Raw genomic sequence first — 24,091 nt, 5'->3', positions numbered from 1 at the left:
GCAGACCTTTTCCTTGATATAACACACAGACCCGGCGTTTTGCTATATACCGGTACTGGTGATAACCGTGATATTTCATATTATGTTAATACTTCACACGATAATATTGTAAATAATCATACACCAGTTACTGATTAAATCCAGCAGCAATAACATTACTACTGCCACACAAAACGTCACATCGCCGGAGATACCACAGCCGAGAAAAGTTGCCGTAGTGTTAGACACCCTAAATAAGTTCTTTTTGTTCAATTATAGTTAATAACTCTCTGTCTGCCTCTTAACACTCTTATTTTCAGTGGGATTAATTGGCCGAAAAGAGAAAACACAAAAGAGACAAAGTTAAAGATGAATTTCGACTTTACAGGATTTTTTTAAAGTTTGCCACGGTACCCTTGTAGTAAATCTAATACACACACACAAACATACATACACATACATACATATACATATATATGAATCGAGACAGCCATAATATACACACAGCATCCATATGTTGCACTCACTCATTGAGCAGTGGTATTGATGTGCGTCTCTTGGTTTTCTGCACCATGTTGGCCTGGTTTCTCAGGGAGATGTGAATAACAGATGGAGCTAGTTTGCAAGGCTCACCATCCACCTGCATGGGGATTGACTTAAAGGTGGTGAGGGTGACTTCACGACACTGATTTAACCTCTCACCATGACCTCCGACTTGCAGCGTGGCCTACAGTCATAACAAACAATACAGAGACTGTAAATTCACCAGTCATACTATAAAAACTCACCTCAAACTATTTCAGGTAGGTGAAACATACCAGTGACGTCATTGTGAATCCAATGACCTCAATGCAGCCATCATCATGACGCTGAGGCTCAAAGTCATGATGTTCGCTTGGATTGCCCCATGGCATAGTGCCCGCACAGTACCTGGGATTAACATGAATATACAATCATGCAGACTCTTCACACAGATTTATGTAGAACATTCAGCTTTGCCATCACAGGAACACATTTTTAAATACATTCAAATAGAAAACATTTATTTTAAATTGTACAAATATTTCAGAGTATTTACTGTTTACCTCTTTCAAAAACATCTTACAGGCTTCAAACTTTTGAACGGTAGCGTAAAAGAACAAATCACAGAAAAAGATTTGGTGTGTTACCTGGGGATATTGAGGAAGACCAGGCATTGCAGCTTCAAATCCTGCACTTTAGAGGTCAAATCTGTGCCGTCACACTACAGAGAATGAAAAAGAGAAGAAAGTGGTATAAACTGAATACGTCAGCAAAACAAACCAACAGTCAGCAGAAAAAAGGTTGCAACTATCTCTCAGTGCTAAAGCCCAGGAGGAAGAAATGCAAACAAACAAACAAACATGCAAAAACAGAGACTTAGAGTCAAACCTAAAAAAACACAGCATACTTCATTTGCATTTCAAACCACACACAGGCATGCACACATATTTCTCCTCTTGTTCTGCACAAAGCGTTCTTTGTTTAGTTCATCTCTATACGCACCACCACTCTAATGTGTTTTGCCAGGTCTTTGGAGCTGCCCATCAAGAAATCAGAAAACGCTGTCTGTAGAAAAAGGAAAATCATTTGCACTTCAGTCACCACCAACTCACTGTCACTATCACTGTCACTTGTTTATTGATTGGCAAATCTGAATGTTAGCTATAAGTTGACTGTAAGAAAGAGGTGGAGATAAGGTGGACTAAATGATTAGAGAAGTCCAGCATACTGGAAGTCCAGTTACGATATTCTGATTAAAAATGACAATGACAAAAGTAAAAAAAAAACAACATGCACGGATTAATCATTTACAATTAGATTAAACTGACAGGATGAAAATGAGCACTTTCAGAGGACTCGGCTGTTTGACTTTGTGTTTCACTTACCCCTGCATAGAACATTTTGTTTCTGAATCGGCTGTTAAATTTCTCAGGGTTGGCCTCTGAAGAGTAAGAGGACAAACCAAAATTAATCTCCATTAGCACCAATAAATCTGACCTTGCAGATGGACTCAAGCCTCAACTCTTACACAGCCACTGTCGTGTTATTAAATAGTCACATTTATATGACAGAATAGTGCCTTACACCAACCTCGGGATTCATGGAACTCTAAAGTCACATGAGCATCAAACCCAAGGCTGAAGTAATTATTGAAGATGTCCAAAGGGAGCTGCGGAGCAGAGAAACATCAGTCACTCTTCAGCTGCTTACACACTGATACAAACAGAAACAACACTGCAGGTGGAGCTCTTACTGTACCTTGTCTGTCACCTGCTCATCTCTTTCGTCTGGCCCCGCCTCTGGGTTGGGCTTCACAATAAGATTCCATCGATCCAGCTGTACAATATTCCCATCCTCAACGTGAGATAGGATTTTACTCAGAGGTTCATCTGTGTAACCCTACGTGCATAAAGTTGTACAAAATATGCCCATTTAGCAAACCATTCTATAAATGGATGAGACTATGCTACATGAATTACAATAAAATTTAGACTGATGTTTGGAATGAATGTGTCTGACAGAGCAGAGTTCAAACCGAAGTACCACTCACCCCACCCCAGTTTAGCGTCCTAGCGAGGTCATTTCCCGTGCCCAAAGGAAGTACTGCCACAGCAGGAGAAGGGTTTAATTGCAGCTGATCAAGAGCGGATAAAATCCAGCCCACCTGAGACAAAGAATCAGTTAACGTGAGTGTGTGTGTGTACATGTGAAAGAGAGAGACAAAGAGAAATGCACAAAATGTTCAAAAAACATTTAAACAAAATACATAAAAATCGATACATGTATGGCTAATAATATAACACCTAAATAACAAACAAGTTAGAGTTAGACATCTTGTTTTGTAAAATCACATCAATCCTAGAGAACCTCACAGAAAAACACATGAAAATATGAATATAGGGAGTGTTTAACTCCAGGGTGTAAGACGAGTGATGGGAAGGGTGGATTAAAACTCCTTATTTCAGTTGTGCTTAAGGCATTATTCACAAACTTCCCTCTCATGGATCAAAGTCAGGGTATGAAATATGACTGCGTTCAGATTCCACTTTAACACTCTTAATTACTCACACAAACGGATTACGGAGATGTGACAGCATGGGGTAAACCAGGACACACACATCAGCACTATATGTCAGAAAACTCCTCAAACACATGATTCATCTGAATAGTGAATAGTATTATGACTCAAAAGAATCATCTCTCGTGCCACTCACAGGCTGGAAGATAAGACTGCAGTGCCGCCTCCTGCTGGAGGGGTTCATAATTCCTATACCATCCATTCGCCTAACATCTTCAAAAGGTGATCACAGACTATTTGTTAGCAGATTATTTTGTCACATATAGACACGCACACACTAAATCACTCACCGTGCCATCCCCACCACAGGCCAAAATTCTCAAGTTGTGAACTTTGCGATACATCTCCAAGCTAAAATATATAAAAAGAATGAATATACATAAAAATATCAAATCATCTTATATTATCATAACAATGGGACAGATAATATTGTTCTTCTGCAGCAGGGCTACCCTACGAACTTTGATGGAACTAACTGCTGTTGTTGATGAAAAGCTTAAAAGAAAAACGGTTAAAGAGGTTCGGATAAAAACAGGGAACCCCTGTGGTGAAGTATTCCACATGCAGGTACTGACCCTTCCTGAGGACCCCCCTGACTGAGATCAAAAACCTGCCGAGGGTTCAGATACCACAGAAAGGACTGGATGATTTTAGCTCCCTGAGAGAAAATGAGAGAGTTGGGATTATTATTTTTATGTTTTATTTAATTATAATTAAATAATTCTTATTTTTTCTATAGCTTGTAATAGTAATACCTGGTTTCCTCCACTCTTTGGGTTTACAAACACCAGCAGTGGCTTCATGAGTTGAGAGGGAATAGGTCTCACAATGAAGGGCTTCCATCGAGCCTCCTGGTAAAGAAGAAAAAGAGAGAGACTGGGGTGAAGATGTAAAATCCCCCCAAAAAGTTGCTTGTTTAATTGAATCATCCTCTGTCAAACTAAACAATTACTTGGTTGTACTCATACCTCAGCTCCCTTCTTGCTGGATTTGCGTTTGAAAGATGTTCGTTTCTTCTTTTTGCTCGACTTTAGCGAGGACTACGATTAAAAAGTAGCACAATAACATTACAATAGCACTCCACAACGAAATCACATTCGTTAAAAACACAATGTAATACTACACCGTGATTTGAAAATGTGTAGAAATTTCAGCCAGAATGCCTTGGGGTTTCTACCGAAGATGTTTACAACTCACATTTTACATTTAATTTAGCCATAGAGATGCTGATAGCACTGCTTAATAATATACACAGCCACCAAATTCAATTCATTATCTAATTCAGTTTGTGTATGTTTCCCATACAACTGCCCAACAACCCTAATAGAGAAGCAATGTGTTTAATACCTGAGGTCGGCGAACCCGTATGATCCAGGTAGGAGGTACTATAACGGCGGCATGTGCTCCTAATGAACACGGTTCTTCTATCTGCTGCAGCATAAAGCATGTCACCTTATTATGATACTGCAGACAGACAGAGAAAGAGAGGAACGTTACACACATTTACATACTCATGAAAACACACTCTTGCATATAGCCTGAGAGACTTACTGCTTGTTTGCACCAGGAGCAGCTAATGGCTACAATCTCTTTACTGTGAAAGGCAAATTTCTGCTGAAACCCCTGTAGGTGGAGATCAGATTCTGTTATAAACTTTAGACTTCATTCATTAGCCTTTTGAAATGTACATGTAATACATATAATGTCTCAAACACATTATGTCTGAACACTTGCGATCCATTATACCCACCTTTCCACACTGTTTGCATTTGCCCTCTTGTCTTCTCCGATGGACCCAGTGATGTCGCACTATTGCTGGCTGCCATAAAAAAAAAAAAATAGAACATAAGACCTCATATAGCTGTGCCATCCACAGATTATGACAATCTGTGCTAAAATGGCACATCAAAAGAGTAATGTTGTGGGGTTATGCTGTGGGGCATAGAGATCAAATCTGAAGGAGCAGACAGCAAAACAGAAATCATGAGAACAGAAAAACTCTGGAGATGTATTCAAAATGTCTGTAAATGAGTTGAACACCATGATGAAATGCCTGTATGAGTGATGGAAAATTAATACTTAAATACTTTGGGTACAAACTCCCTTAGACATACCCATATGAAAGATAATTCAGTTTTTTTAAGCTATAAAAATTAAGTATAAATTAATAATACAAGTTTTTGCAGTTTTATGTTGTCTTTTAGGGTTAAGTGTTATAGTTTGGGCTTACACAATGTCTGTACCAGACGTGAGTGGCACAGATGTGATGTGATTACAGAAAATAGAGAGCACTGTAATTCCCCTTATAATAACTACAAGGCACTGTTCAATTTCTGACACACTTCCATTACTTCAGACAGTACGAACAGATTTGAAACTTTCGCACAGTGTTCATTTACATATACTAACTTTTTTTGTGGATCGTTATCTATTTGTTGTAAACACAAAATAATTATAATCCTAACTAACCAGTTAGTTTGTAGTAATTGTAATTATATCTATTTAAAAACAACAGAAATGCACAAGCCCTCATTTAGCCAAGTAAAGGAGTCATCCCAAGCTGTGTGAAAGAGTGTGTGATACCTGTGTGATAGAGGTGTGCGCACTACATTTAGCTGCAGCACCTCTCATTTGCTCCAAAGCATGGCGACCTCTGAAAGCTCTGCGTCGCCAGGTATGCTAACCCACCAAGGCAAGATGGGAAACAGGAAGAGACAGGGCACACAGAGGGAGCAGAAGTGCAATGGAAGGACAGGGATGAGGAGACGAGGGATGGATTACAGCAGTGAGAGCAACATAGGGGACGTGTAAAAAGGAAAACAGAGGGTAAAAAGGGTAAAAGAAAGATTTAAACAGCAAACAGCACCTGCCCCTAAAGTGTGTGTGTAAAACAGTCTGGGTTCATTAAGACAGCTACTTATAAATCTTAAACTTACAAAGGAACTTATCTTAAAATTTAATTGATAAATAATAAAAAGACACTGATGAGAAAACTGTCTCTTAGCAGACTGCTGTTGGCTGTTTATATCGAGCTATGAAGGTTTTACAGCAATAAGTTTGACAGAATTGGAAAACAGGCAGAATGGGAGAGATATTTAGAAAATAAAGGAAAGAAGAGGAAAAGAAGAAACTCACTTCCCGGATGTTCCGTGAACCGGACTCCCTGAAAGATGGTTTACATCTGAAGTTTATCTGAAAGAAAATGAAAGTCTTATTTCTACAATACGATTCAGTAGTTGCCCTAATTTAAATCCTAAGAATGAAACATACAGTAGCTCATCAAAACCACAAACTGATGTATTGTTTTCCAGAAAACATGCTCAGATTTGGAGATTCCCAACTGAGCTCAATACTTCTAAAGAGGGAAAAAGAAATTTTGGAATTTTAAAAGCGTATATGAGAACAGAACAAAAACCAGAAGCACCACTTGCCTTTATGTCTTCTCCGAGTTTGTTAAACTGATTAGTGTGAAGTATGATTAAAATCATCCCTGATCAAACATCATTTCACCACAATCAGCCCCACATACCATGAAGTCACCAGCCAGATTAAATACTGAGCACACAGAATCTGTGCCTCGTGGATAAAATAAAACTCCACCAACCCGACAATGACTTGCCCAATAACACTGATAGTGATTAAGGTACTAATAAGAAAAAGAATATGTCTGGCAAGAAAACCTTTCTGAATTGCATGGTTAAACCAGATATTGTCTTAACTTCAAGCCAATTAAGTTATTAAAAAAAAAAAAATTGGATGATCCGTTCACAGGCTGGATGGACTGAGAGCTAAAGTGGCTCCAGATGTTAACAGGATTCTGTTATTTGGCGGTTCTAGGTTTATCAGGCCAGACAGTCACCAGTCTTTACAAAGATCAGATGTGTGAGTGATCCATTAGCCCCAGCCGAGTCTGAGAAAAAGCTAGAGGGTTTCTCACTCTGAATGATGGGTCTTTGAGAGGCACCTCATCAAGCCCCTCCCCTTGGGGCGGAGCATTCCAGTCCAATAACTGAAGGGAGGAACACGTATGGTCTGTGATGCAGTGCCAAATCATGTCTCTACCTCAGTGTTGCCACTGGTAACGGGACTCACCTTTTCCAGCTGTTCAATGCAGATGGAGTGAACTACAATCTTGCAAGCAGCACACTTTTTCCGAGCAACAGACTTTTGCTGTGAAAACCAGGAAAAAGAGAAATTAGATTTACTCTGATACAAAATACAAAACAATCAAAATAACTAAATCATGATTTAATGCACATAATTTGAAAATTGAAATAATGTGATGCATTCTGCAAGCCAGCCACCAGGGGGCATCATTTCACTAAGAGAGAAACTATGAGCGAAAAAGAGAAATGTGCAATTGAGAGATTCTCTTTTTCCCCCTTTAACTTCCATTTATTTCTATATTCTCGATCACCATTTTGCTGTATATTATACCATCCTTTATTCTCTCGAATCCAAAATTTGTCGCATCTCACTTTTGCCCCACTATTTACTTTCTTAAAGAGGGACATATACTGACATTACTATAAAACACACTGACCAGGGATTTGGCGTAACAGTGCTGTTCTCCGACGTAACAGAAGTCCCCAGAGACATTCGTCTCGAACCAGATGTGCTCTCCGTACAGAGCTGATTCCTACTCAAATACAAAGCATCAAATTAAATGTGAAACCAGAGAAAGAAACTGTAGCTCTATCAAGAGTACAATGAAGAGAGATCTGAAGTCTAGATTATTTGGGTTTGTGTTACTCACACTCCAGTCCACTGTGCTGCGGATTTCTCTGTCCGTTTCCCCCTTGGCCAACACTGCAGCACTGGGCTGGCATGAGAGGTGCTGGAGACCAGACTTGGCAATGGCCTTCCTACAAACAAACACAAAACAGACAGGTCCCATAAAACATCAAGTAAAAACGATAAACACAAACTCAATGTATAGCCACACATACACAAAGAAGACCAGTAAAAGTGTCAAACAAAACAAAACATTCAGAGTACTGTTGTTTAACAGTGTGCGTCACACGTAAACCATAAAAAAGGAGAAGAGAGATGTTTCAATTTGAAAAATTCAAGTACAGAGTAAAATTACAGTAAATGTGAAAGAGAAACATTGAAACTTTGTGTTCAGCTGCACTCCAAACTGACACTGACAATCATCTACAATTAAAGGAATAGTTCACTATTGTTTCAAATTATCTGAAAGAATACAAGAGATGAAGTTCCTTACTTATCACATATATTGGAATTACCATTGGAGTGCTAAGGCTAGCATTAAGGTCATTCACTTTGGGGTTGAAATTATGTAGTGCTGATAAAAATGTTTTTTTTCTAAAAGCGACAAGAGAGACATATATGCTCTCACATACCCACAGCAACAAAAAGTGATAGCAAAGTCCAAATAGCTTCTGGTACAAACACACACATACTAAGGCATACAGCTGTAGTTAGGGCTCTACATACGAGAGGAACGCACTCCATGTGTCAATCTGTGGGTTGTAGTAGGTTTCCTGCAGTGTGTGTGAAAGACCAAGATCTGGCCAGCAAGGGGAGCTCGTCCTGTACAGTGCAACTGATCCTCGAGCTGCAAGAGAATTTTGCCTCCCTGCCCACAATCCACCTACATTAGACAGACCCTGTGCCTGACTGGTCCTACGGTAACGGCCATACAGCCCATAAGAGGCTGGGCTCCGGTAAACGGCCTCAGCAGGAAGTAGGTGTGAGGAGTTTCGCCGCAGGCAACGTGGGGCACGAATGAGGGGGCGGGGCTGAATACTTTCTCCCGTCAACAAACCCTGAGCCAACCACGACATACACTTATCAGAGTCCGACTCTAAGTCCATCCCTGCTTGCTTGAGCTCCTCCTGGCTACAGTCACTACCAGAGAGAGAGGAGTATTCTTCTGCTCTCTTATTCTCAGTTTCGTGATATTCACTCATTTGCACCACGCTAGCCAAGAGCAGTGATGGGCCCAGGAGCTGGGCGTGAATGCTACGGTGTTTGGCAGCCTGTCTCCGTCGGATAGCAAATCGTGGGGGCAGGCAGGCCGTCGCACCACTCGACCTCCTTCGGGTGAAGTGTCCTCTTCTGCATTGTATGATTCCCGTCGGCATGTTGCTGGTTTGGAGCTGAACGCTAGACCTGCGTCTCTGAGCCAGACCAGCTGACGGCAGGCCCACGCTGGAGCGCCGGCGCGCTTTACTTGCAGGAAGTGACACGCTGGAGCGCTTGTGTCCGCTTGGCTCACAAGTTTTCCGTCTGAACCGCAGGCCAAACAATGCATCCATTGGACTCGGTGATAAGAGCAGACGCTATACGCCACGACTGATGTCTTCCCCAGAGGACGCTGTGGGTGCAAGAGCGAGTTGGTCAGCGCATACAATACACAGATAACACATACATGAATCTGGTCCGACTGTCTCCATGCATGCAGTGCTGTTCCTTTGACCTTTTTTGAAATAACAGTGACCACCATTAATCACTCCAATCAGTTTCTATTCAGTGCTATTCAATGCCAATCAACTCTATTTGTCTCACCTGTGTGACTTATTTAGGAGCTCAGATGAAGCTGAAGAAAACCATCTGCCCTAGGCATCTAAATCCTCTGTATCCGAGTACCTGTCTGAATCGTAACCAAGCAAATGAAACCTCCTTTAATCAGCAATGCTACGTAACTGGACGACATACGATAACAATTGATTGAGGAGTATAATGTGGTCATGATATACCTGACTGGGCTCAGGTAATGTTACCTGGAGAAAGTGTATCTGACAGCGATATTTATAGAAGTCATCTCCGCTCTCACTCTTTCTGATCCCACAGAGAGACTTCTACATGTTTTCTACAAACAACGTCTGATGTGTTTACACTTTATACGGCATGAAAAAAGCTACACTAAATCTCATCTGAGCGGTCAGACTGAAGTGGGTTTCCAGAAAAGCGGTTTGAATAGGATTTCAAACTACATATAGCTTGAAACTGATGTGAAAAAATAATATTTCATGAGATTTTTTGCTGTTTGCAATTGCCAAAATATGATCCGATTCCTATCGGATATGCACAAAAATAGGATTTGGACTGACATTCTGAACAAGGCCTTAAAACACGAAACACTAACTCTTCAAACACATTATCCTAATCATAATGATATGCAGCTAAATATGTCAGAATAAACATGCTGTGGAACACTTAATGAGCAAAATGAGATTAATGCTCATAATAAGTTTAGCACATTCATATGAAAAGACCACCTACATTACTATCAGATAAAACAGTCTAGTATACGGTTTCTCTATATTTAACAAGAGATAATAAAAACAGTGGAATCTAATGAAAAAAACTATTTTTGTAATTAAACACAGACAAATTAAGTACTACAGAGTATAAACAACGCAGGAACTATGTGGATTTATTTCTGCAGCCTTTAAAAAAAGTTGTGCATAACTCAAGCACCACAGTTTGTTCTAGTTTGAAAAAGAACTTAAATTTTCATAAGTCATGTGAGCTCACAGGCCTGTTATCAGTTTCCCACACTGTTAAAGGTCACCAGTGAGTAAGTGTTTGTCAAAAATACACCACATGACTGACACATTATTCTGCAATGCAAATAAACGATAAAGAAAAAAAGTCATTCTGCCATTTATGGAATGCATATTCCATAAACAGTCTGTGACTATATCAATGACATTAAGTTAATTTAAGCGAGATTTTAAAGTGACAGCCAAGTGCTTTCTTAGTGGATGACACTAGTGCTTGTCTCTCATTATCTAATGAACAGAGGCTATAAAAGTATACTGTAAAATACTAATGTATATTATATTATACTGCAGGGGTCTTCAACCCTGCTCCTGGAGAGCTACTGTCCTACAGATTTCAGCTCCAACCCCAATCAAACACACCTGAACCAGCTAATCAAGGTCTTCAAGGCTACTTGTTAATTTCAGACAGGTGTGTTGGAGCAGGGTTGTTATACTGTTATCCCTGTTATTCTGTAATACGACCTTCACAGGTCTATTCAACAATTTACAAATGGTGATTTGCCGGTGCCACTAGCTTCATGTTAGTGTGCCGACATACAGCGCAACTGCACTCACAGCGACCCGAGTTTGATTCCCGTCTCGAGGTCCTTTGCCGATCCTGCCCCCCTCTCTCCCCACCCAATGCTTTCCTGTCAGCTCACTACTGTCCTTGCCCAATAAAGGCAGAAAACGCCCATAAATATAACTTTTAAAAAAATTGGTGATTTAAGTTCATTGTTACCAAGTTCTAAAAATGCTCTTCAGTTCCTTAAGAAATTTGCTGAATAATCAGATGTGAAGATGACAGTGGTAGTACAATGTGCGTCTGTCTTTAGTGTCACTCTTTGGTTTTCACTGCTAAGGTCACCAGAGGTGACAATTTTAAAACGTACTACTGTGAACTAAGCTCTGAGAGGAAACTGAGGTCATTATGCAGGAACTGACAAAAGATCAAGAAATGTACTACTTGGCTTTGTGTGGTTGTGTGGTCTTTACTGTAAGTAGGTATGGGCATGACTGAGACGCAGCCTCCACTATTGACAGATTTATACACCGATTTCAAACTGTACCCTTTTGCAATAGTTCCGTACACCATAGCATTCACGCCCAGTAACATACAAACATATTTAACATATTTCCAGAGTACAGACTTTGCAAAGAGCTCTAACAGTAAAATGACCAAACAAATAGTACAGATCTCAGTTACTGTGACCTTAGGTCTTTATGAGCATATCCTCATTTCCAGCTCCTCAGTGTTTTCGATTTATATGTTACAATATTCCATTTCATTTTTATGTTCATATGCACCAAACTTTAACTTCTAATAAGAAAACACTGCCAGGTTTCATAATATATTACGATAGTTTATGTTTACACAAACGGCTAGTCTGTTCCATGTCTGTTAATGTGTTTCTGGCCTTATATAATGAGCTGATATTTCATCTGTCATACTCCTGTACTATATCCACTGCACTGCACTCTAACAGAGAAACAGAGAAGTGGAGGCACAGAGAGAAAAAAGCGTGGAGGGTCTGTTCAGAAAGGCCGCCCCCGTGGCCTACCTACAACAGAGAGTGTTAACTTGCTTCAAGGGAAAACACAACTCAACACACACTCAACTGTTATAGAGCTCAAAGGTCTGTGGGAAGTCAGCAGGGAAAGAGAGGGCGTGAGAGACTGGTAATTAGGTTTTGGTGACTCATGTAAGGTAAGGTTGTTAGACCAACTTGTAACTGGAAACTTGACTCATTAAACTAAAAAGCATGAGATGAATTCAAATAACACAAACTAAGTGCAGAAAGAACACAATGGTACTAATAATTTTTGCTCTGAGTCACAAAAACACAGACAGGGTCGGCTACCTGGTGATACTTTGAGACAGAATATTAAACAAAAAAAATCCAGAAAATCACATTGTATGATTTTTAAATAATTAACTTCCATTTTATTGCCTACCAACCAGCAAGAATTCTAGCTCTCACAGACCGGTTAGTTTGTCTTTAAGAAGCCCTCCTATCCTCCACTCATTACCTGTATTAATTGCACCTATTTGAACTTGTTACCTGTATAAAAGACACCTGTTCACACACTCAATCAATCAGACTCCAACCTCTCCACTATGGGCAAGACCAAAGAGCTGTCTAAGGACACTAGGGACAAAATTGTAGACCTGCACAAGGCTGGGATGGGGTACAGGACAATAGGCAAACAGCTTGGTGAGAAGGCAACAACTGTTGGTGCAATTATTAGAAAATGGAAGAAATTCAAGATGACTGTCAATGCACCTCAGACTGGGGCTCCATGCAAGATCTCGCCTCGTGGAGTATCAATGATCCTTAGAAAGGTGAGGGATCGGTCTAGAACTACACGGGAGGACCTGGTCAATGACCTGAAGAGAGCTGGGACCACAGTCTCAACGGTTACCATTAGTAACACACTACACCGTCATGGATTAAAATCCTGCAGCGCGTGCAAGGTCCCCCTGCTCAATCCAGCACATGTTCAGGCCTGTCTAAAGTTTGCCAAAGACCATCTGGATGATCCAGAGGAGGCATGGGAGAAGGTCATGTGGTCAGATGAGACCACAATAGAACTTTTTGGTATAAACTCCACTCACCGTGTTTGAAGGAAGAAGGAGGATGAGTACAATCCCAAGAATACCATCCCAACCGTGAAGCATGGGGGTGGAAACATCATGCTTTGGGGGTGCTTTTCTGCAAAGGGGACAGGACGACTGCACCGTATTGAGGGGAGGATGGATGGAGCCATGTATCGCGAGATTTTGGGAACAATCTCCTTCCCTCAGTAAAAGCATTGAAGATGGGTCGTGGCTGGGTCTTCCAGCATGACAATGACCCCAAACACACAGCAAGGGCAACTAAGGAGTGGCTCCGTAAGAAGCATTTCAAGGTCCTGGAGTGGCCTAGCCAGTCTCCAGACCTGAACCCAATAGAAAATCTATGGAGGGAGCTGAAACTCCGTGTTGCCCAGCGACAGCCCCAAAACCTGAAAGATCTGGAGAAGACCTGTATGGAGGAGTGGGCCAAAATCCCTGCTGCAGTGTGTGCAAACCTGGTCAAGAACTACACGAAACGTCTGACCTCTGTAATTGTAAACAAAGGTTTCTGTACCAAATATTAAGTTCTATTTTTCTATTGTATCAAATACTTATTTCATGCAATAAAATGGAAATTAATTATTCAAAAATCATACAATGTGTTTTTCTGGATTTTTTTAAATATTCTGTCTCTCAAAGTTGAGGTGTACCTACGATGAAAATTACAGATCTCTCCATTCTTTGTAAGTGGGAAAACTTGAAAAATCGGCAGTGTATCAAATACTTATTTGCCCCACTGTATATTAGGCCTACAAGATTTGGCCAAAAATTTGTATTGTGATTATTTTGTCATACTACCTACTGCAAATGATTTGAACCACAAATGTAAATATTTAATCTAAATATGAAATCATCTCATATTGCTGCTGCTAAAACATCCAGGTAAAAGAACAAAGAGACCACACATTGATACCAATAGAAAGAGATGCTTTAAAGGATTAGTTCACTTTTAAAAAATCTTTTGCTGATAATTTACTCACCCCCATGTCATCCAAGATGTCCATGTCTTTCTTTCTTCAGTCAAAAAGAAATTAAAGTTTTTGATGAAAACATTTCTCCATATAATGAACTTCAATGGGACCCAAACGGTTCAAGGTCCAAATGACAGTTTCAGTGCAGCTTCAAAGGGCTTTAAACGATACCAGACGATGAATAAGGGTCTTATCTAGCGAAAATATCGGTCATTTCAAAAATAAATAAAGTTTAAGTTTTATAAGCACAAATGCTTGCCTTGCTCTGTTCTGTGATGCGCGTTCATGACGTCACGTAATACGCAATGACGTTGAAAAGGTCACGGTTGACTTAGGCGGAAGTACCGAGTCAGTGTTTACAAATGTGCGGAAGGAGGACCATATACACATATTCAAATGTCTTTGTGTCAGTTTATCGTTTAAAATGCCCATTTCGTGTGCGTATCCTGGGTGTTTTAATATTAAAAAGCCTACTGACTCGGTACTTCCGCCTAAGTCAACGTGACCTTTTCCACGTCATTGCATATTACGTGACGTCACGAACGCGCATCACAGAACAGAGCAAGGCGAGCATTTGTGCTTATAAAACTTAAAAAAATTTATTTATTTTTGAAATGACCGATCGTTTCGCTAGATAACACCCTTATTCATCGTCTGGTATCGTTTAAAGCTGCACTGAAACTGTCATTTTGACCTTGAACCGTTTGGGTCCCATTGAAGTTCATTATATGGAGAAATGTTTTCATCAAAAACCTTAATTTCTTTTCGACTGAAGAAAGAAAGACATGGACATCTTGGATGACATGGGGGTGAGTAAATTATCAGCAAAAGTTTTTTTTTAAAGTGAACTAATCCTTTAAGAGTGTGGATATACTGTTACAAGAACCTTCTCAGACCTTTTCAGTGTCCAAACTGAGCAGAGTGGAAAAATGTCTTTGCGTTTGCCATTTTTTCTTTGCCACAACTACACTCACACTGTTGTTTTAGGAACCCAGTCAATTAAACATAATACTATAAAATAATGTTTTTTTTCATTATTATTAATTCTTTTTACTCAAGTCATAAAAATGATAGTAATGTCAGAAATTTGTTGTCAGTGCTGCTGAGGTTGCCGAACACTGTTGAGCCCCACACAGACTGAGGTAATTCACACATGCTCTCTCTCGCCTTCAGTGCTAGCTGATGAAATGATGCATTACCACCTCGGGTGTGTCATATTTTTTAATAATTCAACAGCCAGTCAATTACTTGTCAATTAGGCCTACTTCTTAAATATTTACGTCTTTAAGTATTAAACCTTTAAGCCTTTATTTTGGTGGAAAACCACATTGGGACAACGCATAATAAAACACGCAGCTCACAATGTATGTCTGAATCCAGCTTTAGTGTAGCAGCATTTACTGTAAACTGAGCAGCTGAAAACACCTTTTACATGTGTGCAGCACATGATACAAACACAGAGCAGCACATCATTTTGAAATAAACAGCCCATCAGTATAATTAAAATATAATTAAACTGCAGTATTTTGCAATTTGATCATTTCACTAAACCAAATCTTGACTTAAAAAAAACGGTGCGGTACAGTGAACATCATTGACATTGCATTCTGAAGCTCTCTGAATGTCAGATTCTGCTATATACTTGACCCTGTTCACCAAAAATAACACACAAAATGCATCTGGTGACAGGTGAAAATTGCAAACAATACTGCAAAAGAAAAAAAAAACCTTTTCAGGCAAAAGTGTTTGTTTACCAAAATATCGGTGAAACATTATTTACTTCTAGTCACTTATCGCAGATTTTAAATCTCAAAAAAACTGTCCAAAAAATCTTTATTTTTTATTTTTTATATAAAACAAAGGAATGCATATCACCATTATCCCCCCCATCATATGCAAACATGCATTCCTGTCTCTTACGATGTCTGATTAATTTTTAGATATGACCCATGTGTCTATTCATTCTGCTCAATTGACTACAATAGTCTGCTCATTTGACGACAATATTCAGCCTGCAAGACTGTCTGTACGTTTCAGTCCTCTTGACTGCATAGACAATTCAATAAACTGATATATTCAGTCTGCAAGATTGTCTACAGCACTAACTGGTTCTCAACACACGTCAAACATACTACCACTAGTGGGGGGGGGGGGGGGGGGGGGGGGGGATCACCAAACAAAATATATTTATTGATCAAATATATTATTAATATATACATACTGAACAAAATTATAAACGCATCACTTTTGTTTTTGCCCCGATTTTTCATGAGCTGAACTCAAAGATCTAAGACTTTTTCTATGTACACAAAAGGCCTATTTCTCTCAAATATTGTTCACAAATCTGTCTAAATCTGTGTTAGTGAGCACTTTTCCTTTGCCGAGATAATCCATCCACCTCACAGGTGTGGCATATCAAGATGCTGATTAGACAGCATGATTATTGCACAGGTGTGCCTTAGGCTGGCCACAATAAAAGGCCACTCTAAAATGTGCAGTTTTATCACACAGCACAATGCCACAGATGTCGCAAGTTTTGAGGGAGCGTGCAATTGGCATGCTGACTGCAGGAATGTCCACCAGAGCTGTTGCCCGTGAATTGAATGTTAATTTCTCTACCATAAACCGTCTCCAAAGGCGTTTCAGATCATTTGGCAGTACATTCAACCGGCCTCACAACCGCAGAACACGTGTAACCACACCAGCCCAGAAGGCAAATTAGGGCAAAAACAAAAGTGTTGCGTTTATAATTTTGTTCAGTGTATTTAAGTAAATCAAGTAAAGTGCCCAATGAGTGCACAATGTAAGGATTTTGTTAAAAGTTAGGTGTTATTTTTTTTATTTTCATGCTGTTCCTGATAAGATCCCCAGAAAGGTACCGTATCATGTTATACTGTGGTTTTTGGTTTATGATTCAATGATGTAATGGTGATCTTGATATTTAAAGAAAGATGTTTGTTTAAAATGCTGAATGACCCCCCCTCCCTCCCCCAATAAAGCAAATAAGACGACAACCGAGAGATAAATGGCATGCCATTTCACATATCCATGCAAGTTTAATAAGACATATCATCAGTAATTTAAAGTATCTTCATTGAATGTGTCATAATGATCGCACAACGCAAAAGTTTTAAAAATTCACACTAAGAATTACAGATATAAATGAAATAGATTTAATAGTATAGTAATGTAGTTTCTGCCACCTTCTTCTTTTGCCATGGATCATCAGTTCATCTGAGACTGCCCCTGACTCCCAGAGCCTTGAAGAATGACACTGAATCTGAGACTGCCACTGCCTTGGAGGTTGACATTGCCTATGAGACTGACACTACCTCTAAGACTACCCTTGAATATCAGACTGCTACTGCCTCTGATACTGCCACTTCTACTCAGATTTCCACTGTCTGAGACTACCTCTCCTTGAAATATTGAACCCCCACTAACTTCCACTATTTGTACCACTCTTTGAATGGTGCATTTAAAAAAAAAAAAAAAAAAAAAACCTTTATACTTCTAGATTTTCTGTTCTCTCGCTATGGAAGAAAATATTAAATATACTGGTATTGATTTTAATTGTTGAAATCATTCCACAGACAAAAGCAGTGTCTTATTTCACTTTTATTATTTTTTGGAAAAACAGATTATAAATTAGCTTTTTTAATGAATAATTTGCACCAAAATTAAACGCTCAAATCAGCTCAAATACACTGCATTCCACTGTTTGATGCTTTACACCTCTCAAGTTAAGAATATCATTGAATATCCCTTTAATTACATGGTATTCAATAAAGTGATCAATTATTAACTTGCCTAGTGCACAGCATTGTAGTGAATTCAAATGTATTTCAGCAGATTCCACAAATTGTAGACACAAGAGTAGTAATAAGATATAAAATACAGCTAAATAAGTAATTACATCACTGCTTTTCAATGTGGCATGATTTCTACAGACTGAGAGAAGAGCACACAATAGAATATTTTAGCTCATAGTAGGGGTGGGCGATATGGGAAAAATATCATATCACAATTTTTTTTAGAAATATCACGATTCACGATTTTATCACGATTCTTTGTCATGTTGGTTTTACTATTTTGGTTTTACAAGTTGTCTGAGCATTACAGCCAAACTAGAACGACAAAGCCTTTCAAGGTAACAAAAAACAAAAAAAAAGACATGGCAGATATTTAGGCCAAAGTGGGCGAAGATAAAAATCTTTGTCATCATTTTATCTTTCTTATTAAAAAATAAGAACAAAGATACACATTACAAATACACATAATATACAAATAAAACAAACAGTGCTTTATTTTCAGGTACAATAGGTGTATTTAGCAGAGCATTCAATGAAATTGAATGAACAAATATAAAAATAAAACACTACATAGACTGATTCCTAAAGCAACTGTGTTTTTCAGTCAAGAATAGCGAGTGATTTTTCTCTTTGCGTTTTGTTGTTTTGCTAACGTTAAATGAATAGTTCCCCCCAAAACTAAAGTCATCTGTCTGTCAATTCTGTCATAATGTTTTATTTTTATATCATCATTTACTCAAAAGTTGTTTTAAACCTGAATGAGTTTCTTTCTTCTGCTGAACATAAATGCTATTTTGAAGAAGGTGGAAAACCAATCAGTTGCTGGGCCACAGTGACTTCCACAGGATTTTTCTTTCCTGCTATCAAAGTCAATGTGGACCAGCAACTGTTTGGTTACCCTCATTCTTCAAAATATCTATCTTGGATAGAGGTTTGGGACAACATGTAAGTGAGTACACAATGACAGAAATTAAATTTTAGGGTGAACTATCCCTTTAATGACAGTCGACACGACAGCATGTTTAGTGTCCTGTCCCTTTAAGAGCTGCACGCATCTGTTTCTCTCTTAACTATTTACTTTTATTTTAGAGATAACCAACTGAGTCTGTATGTAAACCTTGTGTGTTTTGACAGTATTAGCGCAAAAAATAAGTTAGTTGAGTAATCAGGCGCTGTTAGACAGGCTTTTTAGTGCGCGTGCTTCAGGTGTATGCGCTCAGAAAAAGCGCACGTCAGACCATTTAACCTTTAACCATTAAACATTTAACCAGCAAGGCTTGTATGCAAATAATGTACTTTTGCGATCGCGAATAAGTGCAGTGTCCTGTCAGAGTAACTCTACTGCTGTATGTCGTTTGTACAGTATATAGAGACGGTGGCGCCAGAACTGTATTTGACTTAATGTGCGCTGTAGCTACGATATTTCTTCAAAAGCAGATCGTGGAGACATTTTTATCGTCCACGATCAAAAATCGTCATATCGCACACCCCTAGCTCATAGTAAAGCAAACACACACACACAAATGAAGTCACTAGGTTGTCTAAAGCAATTTCACATCCATACACTATGGCATTGCTGAAACAAATTGTGACAAACTGGATAACGCTATTGTACTCTGCACAGTGATCATCATAAATGAGACACTATACATTTCTGCACATCTCAAATTAATCTCTACACAGCTTGTCACTTCACCCTTTCAAGCATTTTAGGCTTTTTGTTCTCCAAACAGAACACGCACAACTGCACCAGATGACATTTGTGTCTTAAGGGGCTGGATTTTGTGTGTGTGTGTGTGTGTGTGTGTAATCCAGCAGAGCTAATGCTTATACCATGACCAGATTAAAGCCCTATCTGAGAGCAAGAAAGCGGCAGAGAAGATGGTGTGTGGGTGGGTTAGTATTGCATGATAAACTGCTGTGGTCTGGAGTTAAAGGTTAAGGTTGGTGAAGAGGCTACTTTAAATAGAAACTTAACATTTAACACGTCTTCAAAAAAAACTGCACGTATGCAGAATTGACAAAACAAACATTCTATTCCACTGTCTACCTTATATATGGTATAGCAAAATGTTAAACAGGTTAGTCAGGACGTTTTAAACAAAAAGTACAAAATTAAAATTATTAAATTTAGGTTGATACTGATAAGCTGATTTTATGTTGTTGTTGTTGCTAATAACTAATAAATAGCTGGCATTAAATTTGATGACAGCATTAACAGCATTAAATGATTTGTGTTTTATGTGCAAAGCTAATTTAAAAGTAAAAATAGTGGAAATGAGCTTGAATTCATATTGATTAAAAAAATTCATGAACTAAATGAGTTCACACAGTTGAAAAAATTCATGAACAACGGTAAATGAGACAAAGCATGCAAGAAGTCTTTAAATGTTAGGGCATGTTGGTAATAGCAGCACATCAATGACTTTTTACTTTTTTACCATGCGCTCGTGTCATGCACAACTTTGCATGTGAATGCTTAAATTTGACAACTTAACAGAATATAGATAATTCTTCCTTCATTATGCTTAAGAGATATTAGAAAAGCTGTTAGCCGAATCTCAAGTGTTGACACTAAGGTGAAAGATGATCTAACTCAAACGCTTGTGTGTATGAATACAGTAAAATAGTAAACAGCTAAGAGCATCAGACAAATAAATGAATAAATACGCGCATTGATCAGTCCTATGGAGTGCTGGTGTTGTGATGACTATTTGCATATGCAGGCTTTAACAAGGCAGTATTGTTCATTTGCGATAAAGAGCCTTGTGAGAGAAGCAAAGACCACCTCTTGTTTGCATGACGAGTTTGTTTGCTGTGAATGAGACACTGTTAAAAGAAAAGTCCACACAGAAATCTTCATCTCTAGTGTTGTCCGCAACATCAACCTCAATTTATTAAAAATAGATATATACACATTTCAGATTTTGTTTCCACTAAATGTTGTGTCCATTCATTTTCATACCAAATGTGTAACCCAACCAGCAAGATTTTTAGCAACTGCTTACAACAATAACATACCATACCTAGTGCTATAATACGTCAGATTTTTTTTCGAGATTTTATCACCACCAGTAAGCCATTAATGTTTGTTATACTTCTTTAAAATTGCAGTTTCACAACATTAGAAACACATGCACACACAGACACTGAGTCACAGTCAGGATGTGTTAAAGAGTAAATGATCTGAGCATGTCCAGAAGCAACTGGCACTGCTCTAAACAAAATGCATTAAACAGCACGAACCAAATTCACACTGCCAAACTAAACAAATGGCTCTAAAGAACACATGAAATATTGAGCTTCAGAAAGCAAAGGTTAAATGGAGACAGAGAAAGAAAGTATGTAAATATGAAACAAGAAAAAGTGTGCAAAACTACAGATTTTCAAAATCAACTAGGGGATGAGCTGTCTACTGGCTGGTCTAAAAATGCTGTATTATGGTCCATCAGACCTTATTTGAATGAATCTAATGTGCTGACACTGAGGGTCTCAAAATAGTTTTTATAGTTAAACTAAATGGAACTTGACATAATATTTAGAAAATTGCACATACTCTCAAAAAAGGTACAAAAGCTGTCACTGGGGTGGCACGCTTTATAAGGGTACACTGTTGTACTTGTTTACTGTTAAGGGTACATATTAGTACCTATTAAACAAGAACCAGTCTAGTGACAGTTTGTGTACATTTTGTTTTTCCTGAGAGTGTGGCTTAATATCTGCATGACAGAATGCAGCCCTTCAAATTACAGATATTCAACAAATATTAAACAAATACTAAATCAAATCAACTAAATGTATACATTTATAGAGCACAAAACTATTAACCTATTGTATGACTTTAGGCCAATACAGATTATGCATTACAATGGGAAAGTTGCTTACACCATACAATTAAACCCTGACAGCAATGGTCTTGAAATGTGTCGCTGAAGGCAGTGATTTTGTTACACAAGCAGTATTTGATGGCTGTAGTGCTGCTGACGCTTGAAAGGGGAACAAATTGAGACAATTTCTTGAGATTTGACAGTGCTGACAGTCTAAAATCCTCTCAGATCAATTAATTCTCTTAATTCATCCCCTTTAAAGCATCATAGCTAAAATATTCAAGTTAAGAATTCTCTGCAGTTGGCTGTCTTTATTTTAATCACTTAAAACTCCCACAACACTTAAGCAATAACTGTTGTCATTAACAATTAAGAGACGCTGAAGTTTACAGGGAGGATATTCAGACACACTCAGTGAAAACTTTCAAAAACTTTGAAATCTAGTGTTAGCTGAGCTTCACTGTATATGACTGGTTGTGTGAGCGCACGTGCGCTTGTCCAGAGGGAAACTGATCTCTCTGTGTGCAGCTGATTTTTTTTCTGTTTGCCATTAGGGATTTTGTGTGATGTGTGCGAGATGTGCGTGATTATGACAGTGCTGGCCCTCTCGGGTTATGCCCCAGACCATGGGAAAGAGGAAGCGCTTAAACTGTCTGCGGTCAGCTGTCTCCCCTCACTCACACACACACACTACACTGAATTGTTATGTGTTTATGGGTCACTGACAAATAAGAGAGATGACAATAAGCAAAAGGAAAAACACACTTTTTGTATTCATGTTGATTTCATATGGTTCCGTAAAACCAATTGTCAATAAAAATTTAATTTGCAATATAATGACTCTGAAATGGCATGTATAACCATGAAGTAAACAGTAATACAATTTCACATTTAAAAAAAGAGAATGTATTTTTTAAATAAAAATTTAATGAATGTTGTTCTTTTGAACTTTTTCATCAACTTTTTCAACTTATTAAAGAATCTTGAAAAAAAAATGTATCAGTTTCCAACATTAATAATCAAGAAATTTTTCTTGAGCACCAAATCAGCATATATAGTCATTTCACACATAAAGAAATCACGCAGTAATAAAATAAAAGCTACTGAATCGCTACATTATATGACTTATAGTGCTGTCAAATGATTAAATCGCATCCAAAACAAAAGTTTGTTTACATAATATTTGTATGTATGTTTATATTTATTATTTTATATATATATATATATAAATAAATACACACGCATGAAAGTATATATTTCAGAAAAATATGTTATGTTTGTTTATATATTAAACATTTATGTATAATATAAAGTTTATGAATATAAATATAAACGTAAATATTTTCAAAATACATGCATGTGTGTGTATTTATATATACATAATAAATATACACAGAACACACACATATATTATGCAAACAAAAACTTTTATTAACAGCACTAATGACTAAGCATCAACGTTGCTGGTTTTGTAATAATTAAACTCCCAGATTTACTATTACACTATTAGTAGTGATTACATTGTTTTAATGCACTCCATTTAGTGTGGTTCTTGCCACCAAAACTTGCATTAACATTGTGCAATGCACAACTAGGAAATGCTCCCGGCTTCCATTTCAGAAATCTGTCACCTATTTTCAGAAAAACTGCATTGGTCATTTACTGTTGATGTACAACTTAATATACTGCTTTTCAATGTAAAATCTTACTTAGATGCCTTTCGCCCCCGATCACATGTCTGAAATTTACCATAGCTCACCACAGACATAACAGAAAGAGGGAGAGAGGAAGAGAAAAAGGGCAAAAGAGACGGGCGGGGGAGAGACGGAGACTCATTTCAGTTTGAGTAAATATTTACATGAGAGCACAGAAGGCAGTTTCTGACATGCCTCTGTGTCACATACACACACACACACACACTCTCTCAGATCCACAGTGGAACAGATGAACTGTGCTAATGTCGCCTTGTTTGTAAAGTGAAGGTTACACCTCTCCACACAAATGCATTAGATAACGGGACACCTGTGCTAGTTAAACTGTACTACAATCTACCAGAGGAGGGGAGATGAGAGGAGGCCTTGGAGATTGAAGGAGAGGTTAGAAAGGAGTTGATTAATAGCTGCACACAAACACATACACTCACATGCACGTTTTGAGGGAAAAGCAAAGTTAGATGAGACGCCAGCTAGCAGAGCTGCACTGGTGAGATTAACGCCTACTTTTGGTTGTTGGTTTTAGCTGTCAGTGGTTTCATACAAACGCTCAGCTGCA

The 24,091-nt window shown here is 38.4% G+C and overlaps 1 protein-coding gene across 11 annotated transcripts in view; it reads right to left on the bottom strand.

The window, feature by feature from the left end:
- The window catches only part of LOC306877172 (diacylglycerol kinase zeta-like), a gene marked incomplete at its 5' end in the record, with an annotated part of 144,304 nt that overhangs the window by 29,600 nt on the left and 90,613 nt on the right, over positions 1 to 24,091 (bottom strand). For 4 of the 11 annotated variants that reach the window (XM_079428746.1, XM_079428741.1, XM_079428747.1 and 1 more), the window contains 19 exons: positions 507 to 706; positions 798 to 909; positions 1,149 to 1,222; positions 1,504 to 1,566; positions 1,887 to 1,942; positions 2,092 to 2,170; positions 2,260 to 2,400; positions 2,552 to 2,665; positions 3,370 to 3,430; positions 3,655 to 3,737; positions 3,835 to 3,930; positions 4,048 to 4,119; positions 4,427 to 4,543; positions 4,631 to 4,702; positions 4,830 to 4,898; positions 6,215 to 6,271; positions 7,172 to 7,249; positions 7,623 to 7,718; positions 7,836 to 7,944. In XM_079428746.1, the coding sequence (XP_079284872.1) occupies positions 507 to 706; positions 798 to 909; positions 1,149 to 1,222; positions 1,504 to 1,566; positions 1,887 to 1,942; positions 2,092 to 2,170; positions 2,260 to 2,400; positions 2,552 to 2,665; positions 3,370 to 3,430; positions 3,655 to 3,737; positions 3,835 to 3,930; positions 4,048 to 4,119; positions 4,427 to 4,543; positions 4,631 to 4,702; positions 4,830 to 4,898; positions 6,215 to 6,271; positions 7,172 to 7,249; positions 7,623 to 7,718; positions 7,836 to 7,944 (1,749 nt within the window). Of the gene's footprint in view, positions 1 to 506; positions 707 to 797; positions 910 to 1,148; positions 1,223 to 1,503; positions 1,567 to 1,886; positions 1,943 to 2,091; positions 2,171 to 2,259; positions 2,401 to 2,551; positions 2,666 to 3,369; positions 3,431 to 3,654; positions 3,738 to 3,834; positions 3,931 to 4,047; positions 4,120 to 4,426; positions 4,544 to 4,630; positions 4,703 to 4,829; positions 4,899 to 6,214; positions 6,272 to 7,016; positions 7,089 to 7,171; positions 7,250 to 7,622; positions 7,719 to 7,835; positions 7,945 to 8,539; positions 9,423 to 13,210; positions 13,291 to 24,091 lie in introns of those variants that run through there. The other 7 variants (XM_079428739.1, XM_079428742.1, XM_079428745.1 and 4 more) reach the window with 4 other exon arrangements.

Source organism: Barbus barbus, assembly GCF_936440315.1.
Source record: "Barbus barbus genome assembly, chromosome: 2".
Taxonomy (NCBI): Eukaryota; Metazoa; Chordata; class Actinopteri; order Cypriniformes; family Cyprinidae; genus Barbus; species Barbus barbus.
This window is presented reverse-complemented; position numbering and strand designations above follow the sequence as displayed.